Source organism: Leguminivora glycinivorella, chromosome 4 (assembly GCF_023078275.1).
Source record: "Leguminivora glycinivorella isolate SPB_JAAS2020 chromosome 4, LegGlyc_1.1, whole genome shotgun sequence".
Taxonomy (NCBI): domain Eukaryota; kingdom Metazoa; phylum Arthropoda; class Insecta; order Lepidoptera; family Tortricidae; genus Leguminivora; species Leguminivora glycinivorella.
In genome coordinates this window covers 16349269-16367778 of record NC_062974.1, presented here as the reverse complement: position 1 = coordinate 16367778, position 18510 = coordinate 16349269, and the positions used below count along the sequence as shown (strand labels likewise).

Below are 18510 nucleotides of genomic sequence, written 5' to 3'. Positions count from 1 at the left end.
CAAAGACCATCACGTGAGTTATCTTAATAATCTGATACTGATCTATACACAATATACATATACTTTCATAAATTGCGGCATATATTTAATTGACATATAATTTAGTCATCCAAAATAACACTCAAGATGCTTTGACACAGAGAAATCAAATCAATATTATCTGCACCCTGTTCTAGCTATTATTACCTACCGACTACTTATGGGGTTCCCGAGAACTGGGATTAGGTAGTCCTGAAGCTATTACACGAAGAGATTTAAACTGAATTAACCGTTCGATCGGAAAATTGGAATGCCACACAGATAATTACCTGACACTCACAGAAAAGGAAGTCGCTTAGAAAGGAGATTCAAATAAGCGTGTACGAAGGACCAAGTGAGGCGGGCGGCCGACGCGAATTCGGCCTATACGGCCTGGGTACCTATGCAACATTCTAGACGCTAGCACGCTTCGGCTAGCTACGAATACCTCCATATCGTTCTTCTGTAGTGGTGCGACCGAACCAGACTGCGTTTCGATCGCCAAGTAGCGTCAACGATTGTCACTTCGGCTAGGCCGGCTGATCTAGAGATGTATAGCCGATACCGATATCTGAGAATGCGATCGAGTGGAACCGGATACCAGCCAATTGAATTTGGGTCTCACTTACTGAGTACTTGGGATTGGATATGAGTCATTCAATCTAAACATACTGCTGCTCGCTTACCGTGTGATGTGTGTTATCGAAATGGAAAGAACTCTATGAAAAAAATACTAGTTTACTGGTAAGTTAGGATTTCTATGAGATACTTTTTCTTGTTACAATATTTCAATGTTATCAGAGCGGAGTTCTGGCATTGATACGAAAAGGGAAAAACACGCTTATTTTGTAATGACCCGATGATCAATGAAAGATGACTAAGATGTTTGCCTAAATAATTATTAGAATTTTTAGGATAACTGTAACTGATCTTGAAACATATGTATACAGAATGTAATTGTTATACATATAAAAGGTTAGTCTGCGTATGAATTAAGTGATTGTGTAAATTGATCCAATGAGCACGTCTGCCTTTACATAGTCAAGCAGGTAGATTTCAGGGGTACTGCTGGAGAAGTAGGACTAATGGAGGTTCGAAATTACAATACCTCAGGTAATTAATGCAATTAATGCGTGAGAGCGGCGAGTACGCCCGCATTAGTGGCAGTTAACGTCACTTGTCATCGCACCTAGTGATGTAATGTGACTGATATGCATTTGTTCCCCAGAAAATTATTATTAAATGTAAATATTTAAAATTACAAAATCAGCGGTCTCGGTCAATATCATCAATTTTACTATACTTATAACTAATTCTGGTACCTAATTCTGCATCATTTATAATTCATTAATATGTGTTGTTAAGTAAAAATGATGTAAGTTATTTGGTAATATATATTTTGACGACCGGTCTGGCCTAGCGCGTAGTGACCCTGCCTGCTACGCCGCGGTCCCGGGTTCGAATCCCGGTAAGGGCATTTATTTGTGTGATGAGCACAGATATTTGTTCCTGAGTCATGGATGTTTTCTATGTATAAAAGTATTTGTATATTATATATATCGTTGTCTTATACCGTGTATAATATTACCGTGGGACTCAGTCAATCTGTGTAAGAATGTCCTATAATATATATTTTTTTTATTTTTTTAAGCTTTGTGGCGAGAACCGCCTACTAATAAGATCCCACCTGAGAACCAGATAACAGAAGGCGACTGGCAGTGAACCTGATAAAGGAATATCCTGAAAACAGTCCACAACACATCACTACTTATCATCGCACGGCCTCGGATAGTGTCGTAGCTGTGAGCGACAGCACTGACATCTGTCGATAACACGAAACGAACATTTAAAACCAATGATGCGAGAGCGGCTCGATAAAATCGCGACTTTGTCAATTATAGTCCCATTGCCAATGGGGGTAATAAGCGTGAGATATGTGATTGTGTTTTGACGACAGATGCGAGTTTTACGACACATGTGCAGTTTCCATGTGATAATATAACGTGGAGCTAACACTGATTTGTTTGCCTTGTTTGCAATGTCTGACAAGTTTTATTTACAGTTCGTCACTGTTTTTTTTTACCAACAAAATTCTAAAATGAATGTTTATTATTAAGTGTGCTTTCTCAAAAGCTCAAAAATAAAGGGTAAATTAATTTTTTGTAGGTATCATATCTCTTGATCCGATATACATTTTAAACCAATTAAGACTCGTACTCTCGCAGAACATGAGATGTAAATTAAACTAGTCATTAAACATGTATGGGCAAGAATTAAGGGATTCGTTTTATCTCACTAAATATGGTTGTTACTGTTAATTCAGATATTTTTAGTATTTAAATGACAGAACAATATAGCTCGTAAAAGAATATGCTTAGGTGTTTTTATACTTAAATTAATGCAGCTAAGTTTTCCAAAAAAATATGTATATGGCAACTCATGGATTTTCCTAATTAATGCAGCAAAGTTGTATTTTAACGCCGAGTTTTTGAAAAACGAGCAAAAAATATGTAACCACGAGCAAAGCGAGTGGTTCGAGAATAGAATCAACTCATGGCACCCGATTTTCCTCACTACTTATAGCGAGGAAACTAATGTATCACTGTAAAGTTCCACAGGTGGTAAATCATCTTTATTAAGATTCACACTTTTGTCAATTTTAAAGTTTTTGAGTTTATTCAAGGTCAAATTACTTTACCCACTAGTGGATAAAATGCGTTTTTACCCGCTGGTATTAAAGGACAAAACACGTCATTGTTTTATTATCATCAAGCCAGATTTTTGTGCATGTTGCGATTTTTTGCTATTTGATTACTTATAGGAAAATGTTTCCAAGAATATTAATGCAAAGATTTGACTTTGACATATATTAACGACTAAGTAGGACAAACCGATTTTATCATATCTTTGCACGTAAAACAAACGTAATACCGCCAATATTAAATTCTTACCATTTCAAAACTCACAAATGGTGACTACCATGTGAATTCAAATCCAGCAACACTCAGTCCGGGCAGTCCGTGAGCTTTTGAGTTAAATTTTATTTGATTGCGAGCGTCACGTCGACAACAGCTGATTGATGTATTGCCGCCGCCGCCCAAACATTACATCATAAATAATGCACCGCCCGTGCAATTATTCAAACTGCACTTTGAAACACTCTTTAATTAAGATATTTATATATAAGACTGAGATCAATCAATAAAATCTAAAGAGATAACCAGGGAAGTTTTTCGTGATACATGTACACTAACTTCGACTGCGCAGTCGGTAGTGACCCTGCCTGCTACGCCGCGGTCCCGGGTTCGAATCCCGGTAAGGGCATTTATTTGTGTGATGAGCACAGATTTTGTTCTTGAGTCATGGATATTTTCTACGTATATAAGTATTTATATATTATATATATCGTTGTCTGAGTACCCACAACACAAGCCTTCTTGAGCTTACCGTGGGCCTCAGTCAATCTGTGTAAGAATGTCCTATAATATTTATAATATATAATATTTACTAAGACGACGACAAAGTGACGATGACTACGAGTGCTTGTCTTGCATTAATAACTATGTTATAAAACTTACAAATAAGCAATGGATCTTGCTCAGAGCGTAAAATTACATCAGGTTTCAAAGCGAATATTGCAAAATCAGCCTTTCAATACTAAGTAATACGACGAATGGGTGTGGCAAAACTTTAAGGGTTCCTACTACTGAACCCTTAAAAGGCACCTCGGGTTTATTGGTATATTTAATCCATGTTCCAAGAAGGGTTAATCAACCCCAATCAGAGGCAAGTTTCGTACCTGCCGCTTACACGGAAAAGATTGTATGTACATGGACTCTGGCAATTACTGTCCGTTTTGTTAGAAACAATATCGGGTGTAGCCGCGAGCGAGGATAGCCCTATACTTACCCAATCTAACTACATTAAATTGTTCATGTACCTGACTAAAGTTTCGGCATTAGATTTATCTACATGTACTTACCTACATAATTTAACAGGCTACGCATTTACAGTTTTCTGAGATGTATCCTTCATAACTGCGAAATAATTTTACTTCGTATGTTTGAGCTTATTAAAAAACTTTTTTTTTTTTTTTTTTAGATTAAAAGGTAATGAAAACTTGGAGCTTTTTAATAATAATGTCGCAAACTTGTGACACAATGCTGTTGTCACAAACTTATGAACCTTTTCACATGTACCACAACATATGCCGTAGCTGAAATATACAAATATCTAGCTGTTGTGGCAGAAATATGTAGCGCAGCGTGGCAACTCACAGACAATGTATTAGTTACAATTGCCCCCCAGTCGGGATTTGCCCCGCTGTACCTTATAAATGATAACAAAATAGGTACCTAGCTAACATGTTAACATGACCGAAAGCCTTCCCGCGTCAACTGTTAATGTCAATTTACGAGCAGGTCACACGAAGGATTCAGATAAAGGCCCCTTTCATACAACATTAGCTACATTAACGGCACATTGCCTAACAATCTGCACCGTGGCTCATTGGCGTGTGAATCCTAAGATACAGGAGCTCATTTCCTCCGTCGCGAGTTGAAGCGCCTGAGTATTATCAAATATTAACTCGCGGTATGCTCTGCAGCTTGTAAAAGTTTTAAGAGGGTTTCTAATTGAAAAGCGTATATATATGTGGAGTAATAACGATGGTTGTTTGTTAAAGAAGGTAACATATAAACGGTCCGTGCAAATACTTTTTCAGTACAGATGGTGTTTTTTTTACGCACTAGTACGAGAAGTGGTTCATTATATGCCAGGACGAAACTTCGGAGGCTCATCTGTACTGAAAAACGTCGTACGATACACGTGCGAAAAGGAAATTCGTAACTCATGTTGATTCTTTTTTTACGCACTTTTATCGTAATGTACTTTTTTTTTACTAGCCTATAATTGTGTCCCACTGCTGGGCAAAGGCCTCCCCTTTCTTCCGCCACCCATCACGATTTGCCGCCTGCTCCAGCCAGTCGCTGCAAAATGCGTCGAGGTCATCCCGCCATCTTTTCTTTGGCCTACCTCTGTCCCGGCTAATCAGTGGTGTCCAGTCGGTAGCCAATTTGGCCCACCGATCTGGATGCATTCGGCAGACATGTCCTGCCCAATCCCACTTGAGCCTTGCAGACTTAACACCCACATCTACAATACCAGTTTTGGAGCTCAGTTCGGTGTTCTTAATCCGATCGGTTCTGCGGACTCCGAGTATGCTGCGCTCCATTGCTCGCTGGCAAATCTTGAGTCGGGACTTTTGGGCTTCCGTCAATGACCAAGTTTTGGCGCCGTATGGCAGGATACACATGTCGACGAGTTTGCGCTTTAGTGTCAGTGGAAGGTTGCCCTTCATTAGCGTCTTCATGAACCAGAAGCTCTTCCAGGCGTTCTCGATGCGTTCTGTCCCAAATAGATGTATCGTCGACATATTGGATATCCTGCCCATCAATTGTGACCGTATCTTTCCCCCTGTTGGTCATCAACTTGGTTTTGGCCATGTTCATTGTGAGTCCGACTTCAAGACTTGCCGTGCTAAGGTCTTGTAGCATTTGTTGTAGATGGGGTGCACTGCAGTGTGGGAGAACAAAACGATGTCGTCGGCAAAACGCAGGTTAGGTAACTTCTTTTTGCCGATATCAATGCCCATTGTTTCCCACTTAGTCGCCAACTTTTGGAAAATATGCTGTAGGCTTGAGGTGAATAATTTCGGCGACAGCGGGTCGCCTTGCTCGACTCCCTTTTCTATGCGAAATTTAGGGCCAGGATCGTGCAGTTTAATGCTTGCGGTGCTTTGCTGATAGATGTTTCCTACGAGTTCAATATAAGCATTTTCTATATTTTGCTCACGCATTGTGGATACACAATTACACACACACACATTTACAGCAGAATGTTTGACACTGTCAAACGCTTTGCTGTAATCTACGAACGCTAGGTATAGTGGTATTTTAAACTCGTTGGATTTTTCCATTATTTGGTTGATACTGTGAAGGTGGTCTGTAGTGGAGAAGCTTGGATGGAAGCCGGCTTACTCGGGGGGCTGGTGTTTGTCAAGAGGGGCTATTCTATTTTCTACGACTTTAACGTGGGATAATAAGCTGATTGGCCTTTAATTTCCAATTTCTGTCTTGTCGCCTTTTTTGTGGAGAAGAATTATATTAGAGAGACAAAAATCTTGGGGCAATTTACTAGAGCGCAAGATGGAGTTGAACAGGTTCGTTAAGTGAGGCAATAAGGTAGTTTTTCCTGCTTTCAAGGCGTAATGTACTATATATTGAATAAAATAACAAATGATTTTTCTCGTCAGATTAGTTACTTAAACATTATTACAACTTGAGAGAGCCATCAAGTACTTCCGTGTTCTTGAGCTTCCACGTGGCATGTGCGTCCGTCTACACAGTGGCCGTGGCAGTGGCATTCCGTCCGTATATCTAGTAAACCATTATATGCAGATAGAAAGTTTTTCACCACGGATTTTTCACAAGTTTAGATTTTATATCAATATATAGGTCACGCACTCACGGAGACGGGGTTTTCTTTGAACTTCTAATAAGACCTTTAAAACGTCAACATAATAATTATTTACGAGTTTCCAACCTATCCCACATTCAGAGGTGAAGCTCTTAATTTGCTTAATAAAAGATGAAAGTTAATTGTGTCCAGTTTTTCATGATGTCAAATGCACTGGCTGATGGGTAATCGACGTATTAAATTTGTTACTCTCGGAGCTTTTAAATTCCCATGAGCTGTCAAATAATTAAAACCTCTTTAAAGTAAACGCTTAAAAGTATCACAGTACAATATGAGCTAGTATGATACTGGTAAGCAAAATTTTAATATTGGTCTCATCAAAAACAATTTTCAAACCGACGCTTATTGATTACACACGATAGCAGAACCCACCTGGTACTTCGCAAATGGGAGATACTTTTAGTGTCACCACATTGTAGATGTTTTCACAATACATGATAAAGTCTATTTCCAAAGACTGGCCTTGTTTTTGTGTAACGGTAAATAATAATGAACAAAGGGAATCTATTTACAAATTCAAAACAGAAAATACATACGTAAATTAGGCTGAATAGGATAATTTTAGAGCTCATACAATGTATATATTTAAAGTATAGATACAGATACAAAACATCACATCATGATATTCATGATACAAATCAATAAATTTGTAAAATTCAACTACACATAACAATTCGTACAACACCTACGAGCGTGTTCAATTTCATATCAGTTGCACTGCATTCACTGCAACAATTCCATGTTACATTAACATTTACATGTAAGGTAACGTTAGCAAATTCCCTTGAAATTTTCAAGAAAACCAATAAAATTTCATAGCTTCACTCGGGCGGAGTGACAATAAAACTGCATCTCGATTCTGATCACACTCGTTTCAATATTCAGATGCGGGCCAACACCTGAGGCGTGCCCGCCTCAAAACTGAAGTATAATAATATTGCTTTCACGTAAATAAAGGCTCTATTTCAACCGCGGGACAACATAATGCTTTTAACGACCTAATCAAGTTACGCTTTAGGAATAATTTATTGTGATAAAAGTAGTAGGCGAGCGATGCGAGACGGTTTCTAACTTCGATCACAATTGGAACCACTGGACATTGATACGTTTATTTCAAAGTTCGTATAATATTATCTCTGTTTCTAAATGCTCCGGAAACATTTGGTAGTGCACATATGGCTATTAGTGCTAACACGGTTTCCTATTTTATTTAAGTAACTAGATTACCTTTTTACACTCCACTCTATTTTATTTAAGCAAATTACTTTTTACATTTATACCCTGGCACGTCAAGGGTTGAAAAGACTCTAATTTCATGCCTTTTCTACCGACAAGGTGGGTGCGCCAGAGTCTACATATATTTTCTGCTATATGCGACATCAACTTCCAAATTCCAGCATACTAGCAAACGATACCTATGAGTATGTATTAGCTATTTAGTCTAAATGAACACGGCGGTACGCACAAGTAGTCACTTTGAAGGTTTACTGACGATTCGCCAAAAAACGTTTCCCAAAGTTTCACATCCTAAACTATTATTCCCAAATTATCATTTCCCAAATAAACGTTTGGCAAAACAACTTATCGCAAATTGACATTTAGCAAAACTTTTTTTGGCAAGTATTTGTTTCCCAAAATATTTACTTGGTCAAATTTCATTTCACCAAATATTATTTAGTCAAAGGTAAATTAGGCAAAATTTCCATTTCCCAATAATGTAATTAAATGGTGCACTAGAAATTTGTTTGTTGATTTTATACTTTGTGTCCAAGATTTGCGTGAAATGATGTGTATGTCGTACTTTTTTTCCTCCTGCTGAAAATGTCAAGGATGACATTTTCACTTACATGTTCGGATACATTTTATTAAACGGAACCTGATGGTTTCAATACCATTAATTTTTAATTACTTTAAAAAGTCATTTCCGTTTTGCTCACTGTCAACCTAACACGCTCCTCCTCGCTTCGCTCGTCGTCGCACCTAAACTGACTCTGTCACACACGAGTTTTCTGTTACAGTACTAATAAAATTATTACATTACATTTATGCCTTGTAATATTTATTGTCAAACGTGGTTTTGCATGGTGTAATTTGTAGAAACATTTTTTGACAAAAAAATAGCTGACAAAATATTTTTGTCCCGTAATAAATTTGACAAAAATAAAGTTGAGAAAACTTTTCTTGTCGAACTGAAGCACTTGGGAATAAAACTGAAATTATCATTTGACAGATTTTAAGTTAAATCACTTTGAAGACCAATTTTACTGTATGTTCCTACTTTAATAATACTCTTAAATTAACAGTTACTATACTGAACATAATATATCAACAAATCAACTTCTATACCCAACTATTATATATTCTGTGGTAGAGCCGTTCCGTCAAACTTCGTCAAATTATATCCGTATTGTCTGGAACCGCGACAACAGGAGCTGATACTCGAACGCTGCACTTACTGTAATGGATTCCAAACTGGTGAGACTATTTTTGTGCTCCATTTTTTGGCTTTGCTGGCATTAAAATTCATGTGATCAGCGATACAGAGAGTAAATAATATTTAAAAAAAATAGTTTCTGGTACACGCTGTTGTCACTGACTGTACTTTTATAACTACTGCTCATCGGTACAATGTTAAAACCCCAAACATTAGTAATGAATTAGGTTACATTATTTTATCACAGAGTTACTTCGGCCATCTCCTGTCTTCATTATCTGATCAGCTCCATGTCATTGATGTCATCATAATATGCAGTTCTTAAAGTAAAGAATGTAACAACCATCATGATTTAGAATCTTATGTCCTTTTCGTTTGGCTCGGGAGACTCCGAGGTACAACGGAATAGAACGGTGGAGACCTAGAAACTCATAGAACGGTGGAGACCAAGAAACTCACAGGACGGTGGAGACCAAGAAACTCATAGGACGGTGGAGACCCAGAAACTCATAGGACGGTGGAGACCCAGAAACTCATAGAACGGTGGAGACCTAGAAACTCATAAAATCATAATACGCTGGAGAGCTAGAAACTCAGGAAGTAGGATGTTAAATGTAAGTCGAATATTATTAGAAATATAAGAATAAATGAGTACATAGACTGGGAACCCTAGTCTGGTCTCGCAGGATCAAATTTTTTTTCTTTCTCTATCTCTTTGTTCAAAGGAAACCTATGCTAGGAATCCTAGCTCGGGCTCACGAATAAAGTGTAAGAAAAGAAATGTATTTTATTACGATTGTGCATTTATTTCACGTATTAACTAGATAAACTTGTATATTTAAATTTTACAAATATAAAATGTATGAGCAAGAATGTATTTACGTCACAGGTGTTGGAGAGTGTGAAATAGGTTTAAGAAATTGATATGAGTTATAGACGGAAAAACGCCTGTGACAATCAGGCTGGCAACACTGCGCAAGTTTGTTCTCGTTACGCTAAATTAATTTTAGTTACGGAAAAGTGGATGCTATTGGCCAACGTAGAAGTTAAGACGTTTCTTGTTGATTATTAAGGTCGATAAATCAACACAATATAGAATTGTAAACGGAAACGTACGTGCCAGCTTTGGCGCCCTTTAATCTGTGAATAAGTTCGGATCTATTTGTTTTGTATGTAAATATTTAGTCTGAAGTTAGGAATGTTAGGATTTCACTAAATGCAATCTTGCGAAAAGTGCATAGGAAGAAAAAACTTATTTTACTAAGATGGCGAATTGCAGTTCTTGTAAGAAAGCATCGTGGTTGTGTTAACGAAAGTGGTTATAGTGTTGTTAGGTTATCAACTTATCATAGTAAATAAACCAGTGTGAAACGCCGGGTTGATCCCAAGGGAGCAAGAATATAAACGTAAGTTTTTAACTGATAAGTTTCTTATTAGAATCCAGGTACTTACAAGCCACATGAGCACATGGTTTCCATCTTAAGTATCTTAACCTGTATGCAAGAGAAACACTTGCAACATGTTTAAGTGATGTTTATTAGTTCAATGAGACAATAGTCTAACGAAAACTAAACTAATTTGGGAGAAAATAGGTGTAGGATTGAAAGAAATTATTTACTTTCAGTATTTCAAAATGGACGACGCCATACGGCTAAGATTGGAGCTCATCCATGATCGTTTGGTCAGTCTCATGGAACAGAATACGGGAGGAACAGTGACCGAAGACGAGCTAACCAAGCAAATCCAACTTGTGGAAGAATGTAACGCGAAATTGACGAAGGAGATACATTTTTACATGGAAAAGGGTAGTCAAGTCTCATTAGAGACTTTAAAGACATATACCAAAACACAGTTTCTAGCAGAAGATTGGAAAACGGAAATGAAAGCCTTAATAAAAGGTCCTTCAGTCGCACCCAGTACAGCTAAGCTACCGAAGCTCTCTCTACCAATGTTCAAAGGACAAACGCTGCGGTGGGCAGAGTTTTGGGATAGGTTTAAGAGCAATGTACACTACAAGCTCTTGCCAGACTCGAGAGAAAATGGCTTATTTAGTAGGATGCCTGGAAGGAGAGGCTCTCCAAGCAGTAGAAGGCCTCGGTATTACAGAGCTAAATTATAAGGTTGCGCTACAGATACTAAAGGAGAGATTTGGGAACCAACAGAAGGTTGTTGATGCTCATTATGATGCCATCAACAATCTAGAAAGGGCAGGTGACAATGCCACTGAATGTAGAGCCAATTATAACATAATCGAAAGGCATTTGAGGACCCTGCAAAGCCTGGGAGAATCGATAGATGGCAATCATCTTCGTTCTACGATATTATCCAAATTTCCAGAGAAGGTAATATATGAGTTACATTTGCTGACTCTGGCAGACAGCACGGGAAATATTCGTAGTGGCTTACAGAAAATTATTACTGCTATGGAAAGTGCCAAAGAGAACCCTGTCCCCGGTAGTGTCAGTAAAATTTCTACAGGAGCGTTACACGTGAACACACAAGAGTTCTCCGAAAAAAGGAAAACCACATCTGATTTCGCATAAGAAAGGGTTTCAAAGAAAACTACCAGAGAATAGGGAGCCCAAAAATAAGAAACCAAAGATGGCCTGTATTTTCTGCGAAGGGCCCCATTACAATGCATCCTGCACGGTGGTTAAGGACATTAATGAGAGAAAAAAGAAATTAGGGAAAAGGTGCTACATTTGTTTTAAGGAAGGGCACAGGACAACAACGTGTACCAAAAGGAAGCCCTGTTATTTCTGCCAAGGAACACACAATCAAGCACTATGTCCGAAGAAAACAGACGGCCATAGTGGAGGTGGGGCAGAAGAACTCAAACAGAATTAAAACACGAAGATTGATGCTTGACAATGGCAGTGGTCGCAGTTATATTACCAGGAAGCTTGCAAAGGAACTAGACTTAGTGACAGATCAAGAAGATCAACTAGTGGTATTTGTTTTTGGGGCTGAGGATCCAGTCAACATTTCCAGCCCATCAGCGGACATCCGAATCAGAACGAGGAGAAGAATCACAAGAGATATTCGAGTTAATATTGTACGTCATATAACCAATTATCTTGGTCCCCCTATGAGTATGGATGGGATTGATGCTGTTGATGTTATAGCTGATGATGGGTCTGCTAGTGAAGAACCACAAATACTGATAGGTGGCGACTATTGTTACTCATTTCTCAGGAAGGAAATGTTCTTGCTGAAGGATCACCTATATTTAATTAACTCAGATTTCGGCTGGATGATTGCTGGCAAGGTCCGGCAAGAAGAGAAAACGAATACACTATCTGTCATCATGTACTGCCAATGTCAAGAATCAGTAACACCCTATCTCGTTACACCAGACTTACCCTTCCGGGAACCATCAAGTTTCTATGGGCTTTAGAAAGTATTGGGATCGTTGACTCTCCCAAGATAACTAGAGAAGAAGAGGCCATCAAACACTTTAACAATACAGTTAAATATGAGGACAAGAGATATCAGGTGAAATGGCCCTGGATAACATACCCACCGGATTTACCTACCAATTATGGTCTTGCTTATGGGCGACTATCAAGTTTAATACAAAGATTAGAACCGCATGCAATGGAAGAGTATGATAGCATTCTGAGAGATCAACTAGCTTCAGGAGTTATAGAAGTTATAGATCCTTCGGAAGTCGACTCCAGGACACACCCTGTTCACTATCTCGCTCATCATATTATTCTTCAGAAAGGAAAGAAGGGACGGGTGGTGTATGATGGTTCTGCTAAACTTAAGAATAGTAAAAGCCTCAATGAGTGTATGTACAGAGGACCTTCGATGCTTGAGGACCTGACGGCTCTCCTTTTGAGATTCAGAGTCAATAAGATTGGAATCACAGCGGATGTGGAAAAGGCTTTCCTTCAGGTTGGACTGCAACAGGAGGACAGGGATGTAACCAGGTTCTTATGGTTGAAGAACCCCAAAGCAGGAGTAAATGAGAATAACCTTCTCCACATGCGCTTTTGTCGTGTCCCGTTTGGGATCATATCCAGTCCGTTTTTGTTAACTGCTACAATTCGACATCATATGTCAAAAGGTGACCAAAATCTTATCTCAGAGATAGCAGATAGAACCTATGTCGACAACCTAGTCACGGGCACAGACACGATAGAGGAAGCTCGTCGTCTGGTGAACCAAACGAGGACTACATTCACCGAGCTATCAATGAATATAAGAGAATGGACATCCAACAACAACGTATTACTGAAGAGTATCCCAAAACAGTTTCGGTCCAAGGATACCGAATCAACAAAGGTATTAGGTCTTACCTGGCACATGAACAAGGATATACTAAAACTGAGGCTAGGTGAAACTCTAGTGGAAAGAAATCAGGACAAGATAGCCATGACAAAAAGAGGAATATTGAGAACTCTAGCCTCATTATATGATCCGTGTGGATTTGCAGCACCTTTAGTTTTACCTGCCAAACTCCTTCTTCAGGAACTATGGAAAAGGAAAGAGAAATGGGACACTCAATTACCAGAGGACTTGGAAGAAGAATGGCAGAAGGCAGTGAATGCTCTGAAGACTGCTGCTGAAATAGAAATTCCTAGACATGTTGGGCTGTCACCAAATAGAGACACAGAATGTAAACTTCATTGCTTCACTGACGCATCTAAAAGAGCCTACTCAGCCGTAGTATACCTCAGGATTGTGAATAAAAAAGAAAAGAGCACTAAAGTAATGCTCATAATGGCTAAATCCCGGATCACCCCGATAAACCACACAGAAGACCTAAAAATACCGAAACTAGAATTACTCGGATTCGTCATTGGGAAGCGACTCTTGACTTATGTCAAGACAACACTTAAAACAGAACTGACACGTCTATGTCTTTGGTCAGACAGTGAAATAATTTTATACTGGATGAAATCAGAAAAGTTATTGCCTCCATTCGTTAGTAGAAGAATAAACGAAATCAAACAGGAAAAAGATATTGAACCTAGATATGTCAGTACAGATTTGAACCCTGCAGATCTAGCAACACGACCGGAACTTTGGCATGTGAAGAAGGAATTATGGTTCAATGGACCTCAATTTCTTTTGCTGAGTGAGGAGGCCTGGCCAAAATTGGAAGAACATGGCCAGTCAGTTCTTTTAGCAGGAACCGACTCGACAAGAGATACCATGGAGGTAGATATGTCAACTCATGAAGGAGAATCCATCGGAGGAACCATAGAACAGGAAAATATAGAAAGAATGATCATAGATATAGATAATATGGAAGACAAGGACCATATGCCGGTTTCTGCCACCGGAGTTGATGGAAACTGCAAAGACATAAAGAGTTTACAGAAATTACACTTCCCTCAAGAGGTAGCGGGTAAGAAAACAAGTCTGTCCAGAAATTTAGGACTATTTGTGGACATGGACGGATTATTAAGATGTAAAGGTCGAATGATGAACACAATGTGTTCATATGACACCAAATATCCGATACTAATACCTAAGAACTCTGAATTTACTGACAACCTGATTCTGGAGACTCATCAAAACTACTACCATGTGGGAGCCCCACATACACTGAGCATTATCCGACAGAAGTATTGGATTCCTCAGGGAAAGGCAAAGGTTCAAAGAATAATAAGGAAATGTCAGCAGTGTATTAAACATGGCGGTGGTCCCTACAAACTCCCTCCCACACCAGCTCTGCCAGCAGAACGAGCTAACTACAGTGCTCCTTTCACATACACAGGAATTGACTATTTCGGGCCAATCTTTGTAAAGGAAAATGGACAGATGAATAAAAGATGGATCTGCCTGTATACTTGCCTAGCAGTACGAGCAATTCACATGGAAGTAGTTAAGGATTTGACTGCAGAGGAATGTTTACTTGCAATGAAAAGATTCATATCTACACGGGGAAGACCAGAACTCACAGTCTCAGACAATGCGTTACAGTTTAAATTAACTGCACAACTATTATCAAATGTATACTTCATGGACAATAAAATAAGGTGGAAATTTATCCCTCAGCTCAGTCCATGGCATGGAGGTTTTTATGAACGACTGATCGGCGTTGTAAAGAATCGCATGAAGAAAACCCTAGGAAAAGGAGTTCTAAACGACACACAGTTGAGTACAGTAGTCAAGGAAATCGAAGCTGTGGCGAACTCACGTCCACTTACATGCGTTGGTTCTGACATAGAATATATATTAAGACCGGCTGATTTCTTAACCTACGGGAAATGTATAGCGATCGAGCCTTCCATACAAAATCCGTATCCAGGGGGGTCAGTCACGAAAGAAAATCTAATAGAAGGATGGAAAAAGGGCAAAATGATCTTAGAAGAATTTAAGAGAATGTTCCTAGGACAATACCTTTGCAGTCTTCGTGAAAGATATCAACATTCACACAAGGAACCTCGGGTTAGATCTAATCAAAACCCTCAGATTGGTGATATAGTCCAGATTAAAGGAGAATCAAAAAATAGAGAGAACTGGAAAGTGGGCAAAATCATCAGCTTAGAACGAGGAGCCGATGGAGAGTGTAGGGTTGCAAAGGTTGATGTGGAAGGAAAGGAATTTATAAGATCAATAGGTCATTTGTATCCGCTAGAGGTCGAAGAGGCTAGGCTTGATTATTCTGAAACAGGAGTGAGAAATCAAGAAAATCCAGATGTACAGAATGTAGAAGAATCTTCGGAGGATAGAACTACAGGGGTACAGGAAATAGAAAGCACACATCTTGAAAAGGAAGCTACAGGACCAATGCGATCTGACATTGCAGAAGATAATGATAGCACACAAGAGACTGTGGGTTTAGAGGACATACTCACTCCGGTAGAGAGAGTGCAAGAAAATGGTACTGGCGAGGGTGACAAAACAGTGACTGAAGGTAATGAGACTACAGAGACAGTGGAAACTGTGTCATATGGCAATGAAGAAAGAAGCAGACGAGCAGCTGCTGTCCGGGCAAGAGAAAAGATTGCCCAATGGACGAGCCAGCTGATAGCACTGCTATAGGAACTCCTGGCCGTTTGGGAGTGTCGCGACGAACGCGATCCTCAACAAATTAGCAGTAGGGGGAAAGGAGACACGTTGCGACCGGACGAACAAGGTTCGTGTGGCGGGAAATTAGGAAGAAGTAAGTTGAAGGAGAAAAGGAAGACGCGAGGTTAAATCGGTGCGTGTTAGAAACGTAGTTAATCATCAGTGGATTAGAGAGATGAAGGGATAACGTAAGAATGAAAGATCAGAATAGAAACAGCCAAGAATATGCCAAATGGTTGTGAGTGGACAGGGTCGGGCTATAAGGGGAGTTGTGGAGGCCCGCGGCGGAGAAAGAATCTCCGCCAAACAATCAGAATAGAAACTAGGAAGAATATTTATGATTTAGAATCTAGAAAAAAATATACTTATGGGAATCACTTCATCTCTCAGTCTTTACTACTTTATTGTATATGTTCAGAAATATCTTGTCGTTATGTCTTGTTAGAACTCAGGCATAGTTGAGGTTAGAGTAATAAAGAGTATTGCTCTGATCGTCAGCCTTGCATAGGATGAACCGACGTCACGACAAATGTAACAACCATCATGATTTAAAATTAGCATCAGCATTATTCCTTAAATAGACACCAAAGTCGTTGAGCCAATCTTATTTCATTCGAACAAAACATTCAATGCTATGAATAACACAATTTCTATTGGGGTACGACAGCGATAAAAGATAATATGCCATTGGATGTCGATATGGAATTATTTTCCTTCGGGATTCCTGTCCCGGCGTCCTTAAGAATGGGTCGGACCGCACGAAATCGCCTATTCATACAAATGTAGCCCTGATTTCCTCGTTCAATTTAAATATTACTGGAAATATTTTGATACAGTTAGATGCATATTTATCACAGCTATAACCCTAAGTTCGATCGATTCGATTTGATCAAGATTAATTACGGTCATTTTCAATATTGTATGAAAATCTGTTAGTAAGTAATTATTAAAAATTCAACTCCCCCGCCCCCCTTTCTAGAAGTAGGGGGTTAGACAGTTTCCGTGAATGACGGACAAACACACAGACACACACACTTTCCCATTTATAATATTAGTATGGATGGATACGACACTGCGATGTTGCCCCTTTTGAATTTTTACATTTTCTTGTCTGGCTGGCTACGGCTAATACAACCGAACGTGGAGTAATTTCAATTGACAAAGATTACGAAATTCCTCTTCGCGCTTGATATCATACTTAAACCTAGTTCAGCCCTACTTGTCCAATATAGTAAACAAACGAAACGTCAAATATGGTCAAAGACAATTACTAGTGATTGGAAGTGTCAATAAAATGATGTATTAACGATAATTTCGCTACTGATGTCATCAGAGGATTTTCAATTTTACGTCACACAATATCTATGTTAAAACCAAAATTTTATTCGTTTTCGTCACATTGCAAATGTCAAAAAACAATCCTGTGAAGAAGGCTAGTTTAGTATTAATTTTATAGTACCTAGCATTAATATTAATACAACAACAAATATCAAAATATAGGTACTGATAGTTAAATATTTATTGTAAAGGAAGGGTAGGAAATAAAACGTTTTAACAAACTTTCACTAGGTTGACCTGTATGTAACTATGTAATGGAATCTAAAGGAAGTAGCACGTGCCATTCAAAATGGAGGACTTTCCTCAACTCTTCAGGTCTTCGTCATAACTCTTCGGGACTTCTTCATCAGAACAAATTATTATGGGACTATCTTGGAGGTAGCTTCATTCGAAACTAAAATAATGATTAAAATCGGTCATCAGTGAACATAAGTATTGTACATAAAAAAATAGACACGATACTGAGTACAGAACCTCCTCCTTCTACGCAAAGAAGTCAGTTTAAAAATCTGATAAATTATTGTACTTAATATCAACGCATTTTTTCCAAGCTATACAAACTCAAACGTTCATATCGATCGTTCATAACGATAAATTGTCATCCCAACTTTACAACTCAGTATATGTGATGACAATATCCGGAAGGAAAATAAAGACGACCTGTGTATAGAGAAGCGGCCGTCCCCTTTCCTCTTAACAACTGATATTAGCACTTGATATAATAAAGCCACTGAGCGATTCCATCTCGAGCGGAAACCAACCCTTATAAATTACGAGTATGTTATCCTTGCTTTATTAATGGGACAAATGTAACCTTGCTTTTCGGGACTGTTTGCACTTCTAGTTTAGGATTGGGTAATTAGATATGCGATTTGCATAGAAAAACGTTGATCCTTCAACTTCTTAACATTGATTCTTATACAATTTAAATTTAGTTTTAAACATTTGCTATTTCATTTATGATGATTGATTGTTTTCTAGCAAAGATTTGGAACGAATATATTATTAATTTATTTAATAAAAAAACTACATTTTTTTTACTTGGATCAGATTCGAATTGGATTTTTCGGACTTTGGTATGTTCATAGTAGCACGAAAACTTGAGCAGTTTTATATGTTCTACCTACCCCTTTTAGGAATATGTGTTTATTATA

At 38.5% G+C, this 18510-nt stretch overlaps 1 protein-coding gene across 1 annotated transcript; it reads left to right on the top strand.

The window, feature by feature from the left end:
• The first annotated feature begins 12410 nt into the window (after nt 1-12410).
• LOC125225230 lies at nt 12411-15991 on the top strand. Its single transcript, XM_048128839.1, has one exon. The coding sequence runs from the start codon at nt 12587-12589 to the stop codon at nt 15989-15991; it is 3405 nt and encodes a 1134-aa protein (XP_047984796.1). The 5' UTR covers nt 12411-12586.
• Nucleotides 15992-18510: the final 2519 nt, after the last annotated feature.

Bases quoted from the DNA above. Each gene is read 5' to 3' on its own strand.
- LOC125225230 (XM_048128839.1), top strand. From the start codon at position 12,587: ATGGAAGAGTATGATAGCATTCTGAGAGATCAACTAGCTTCAGGAGTT.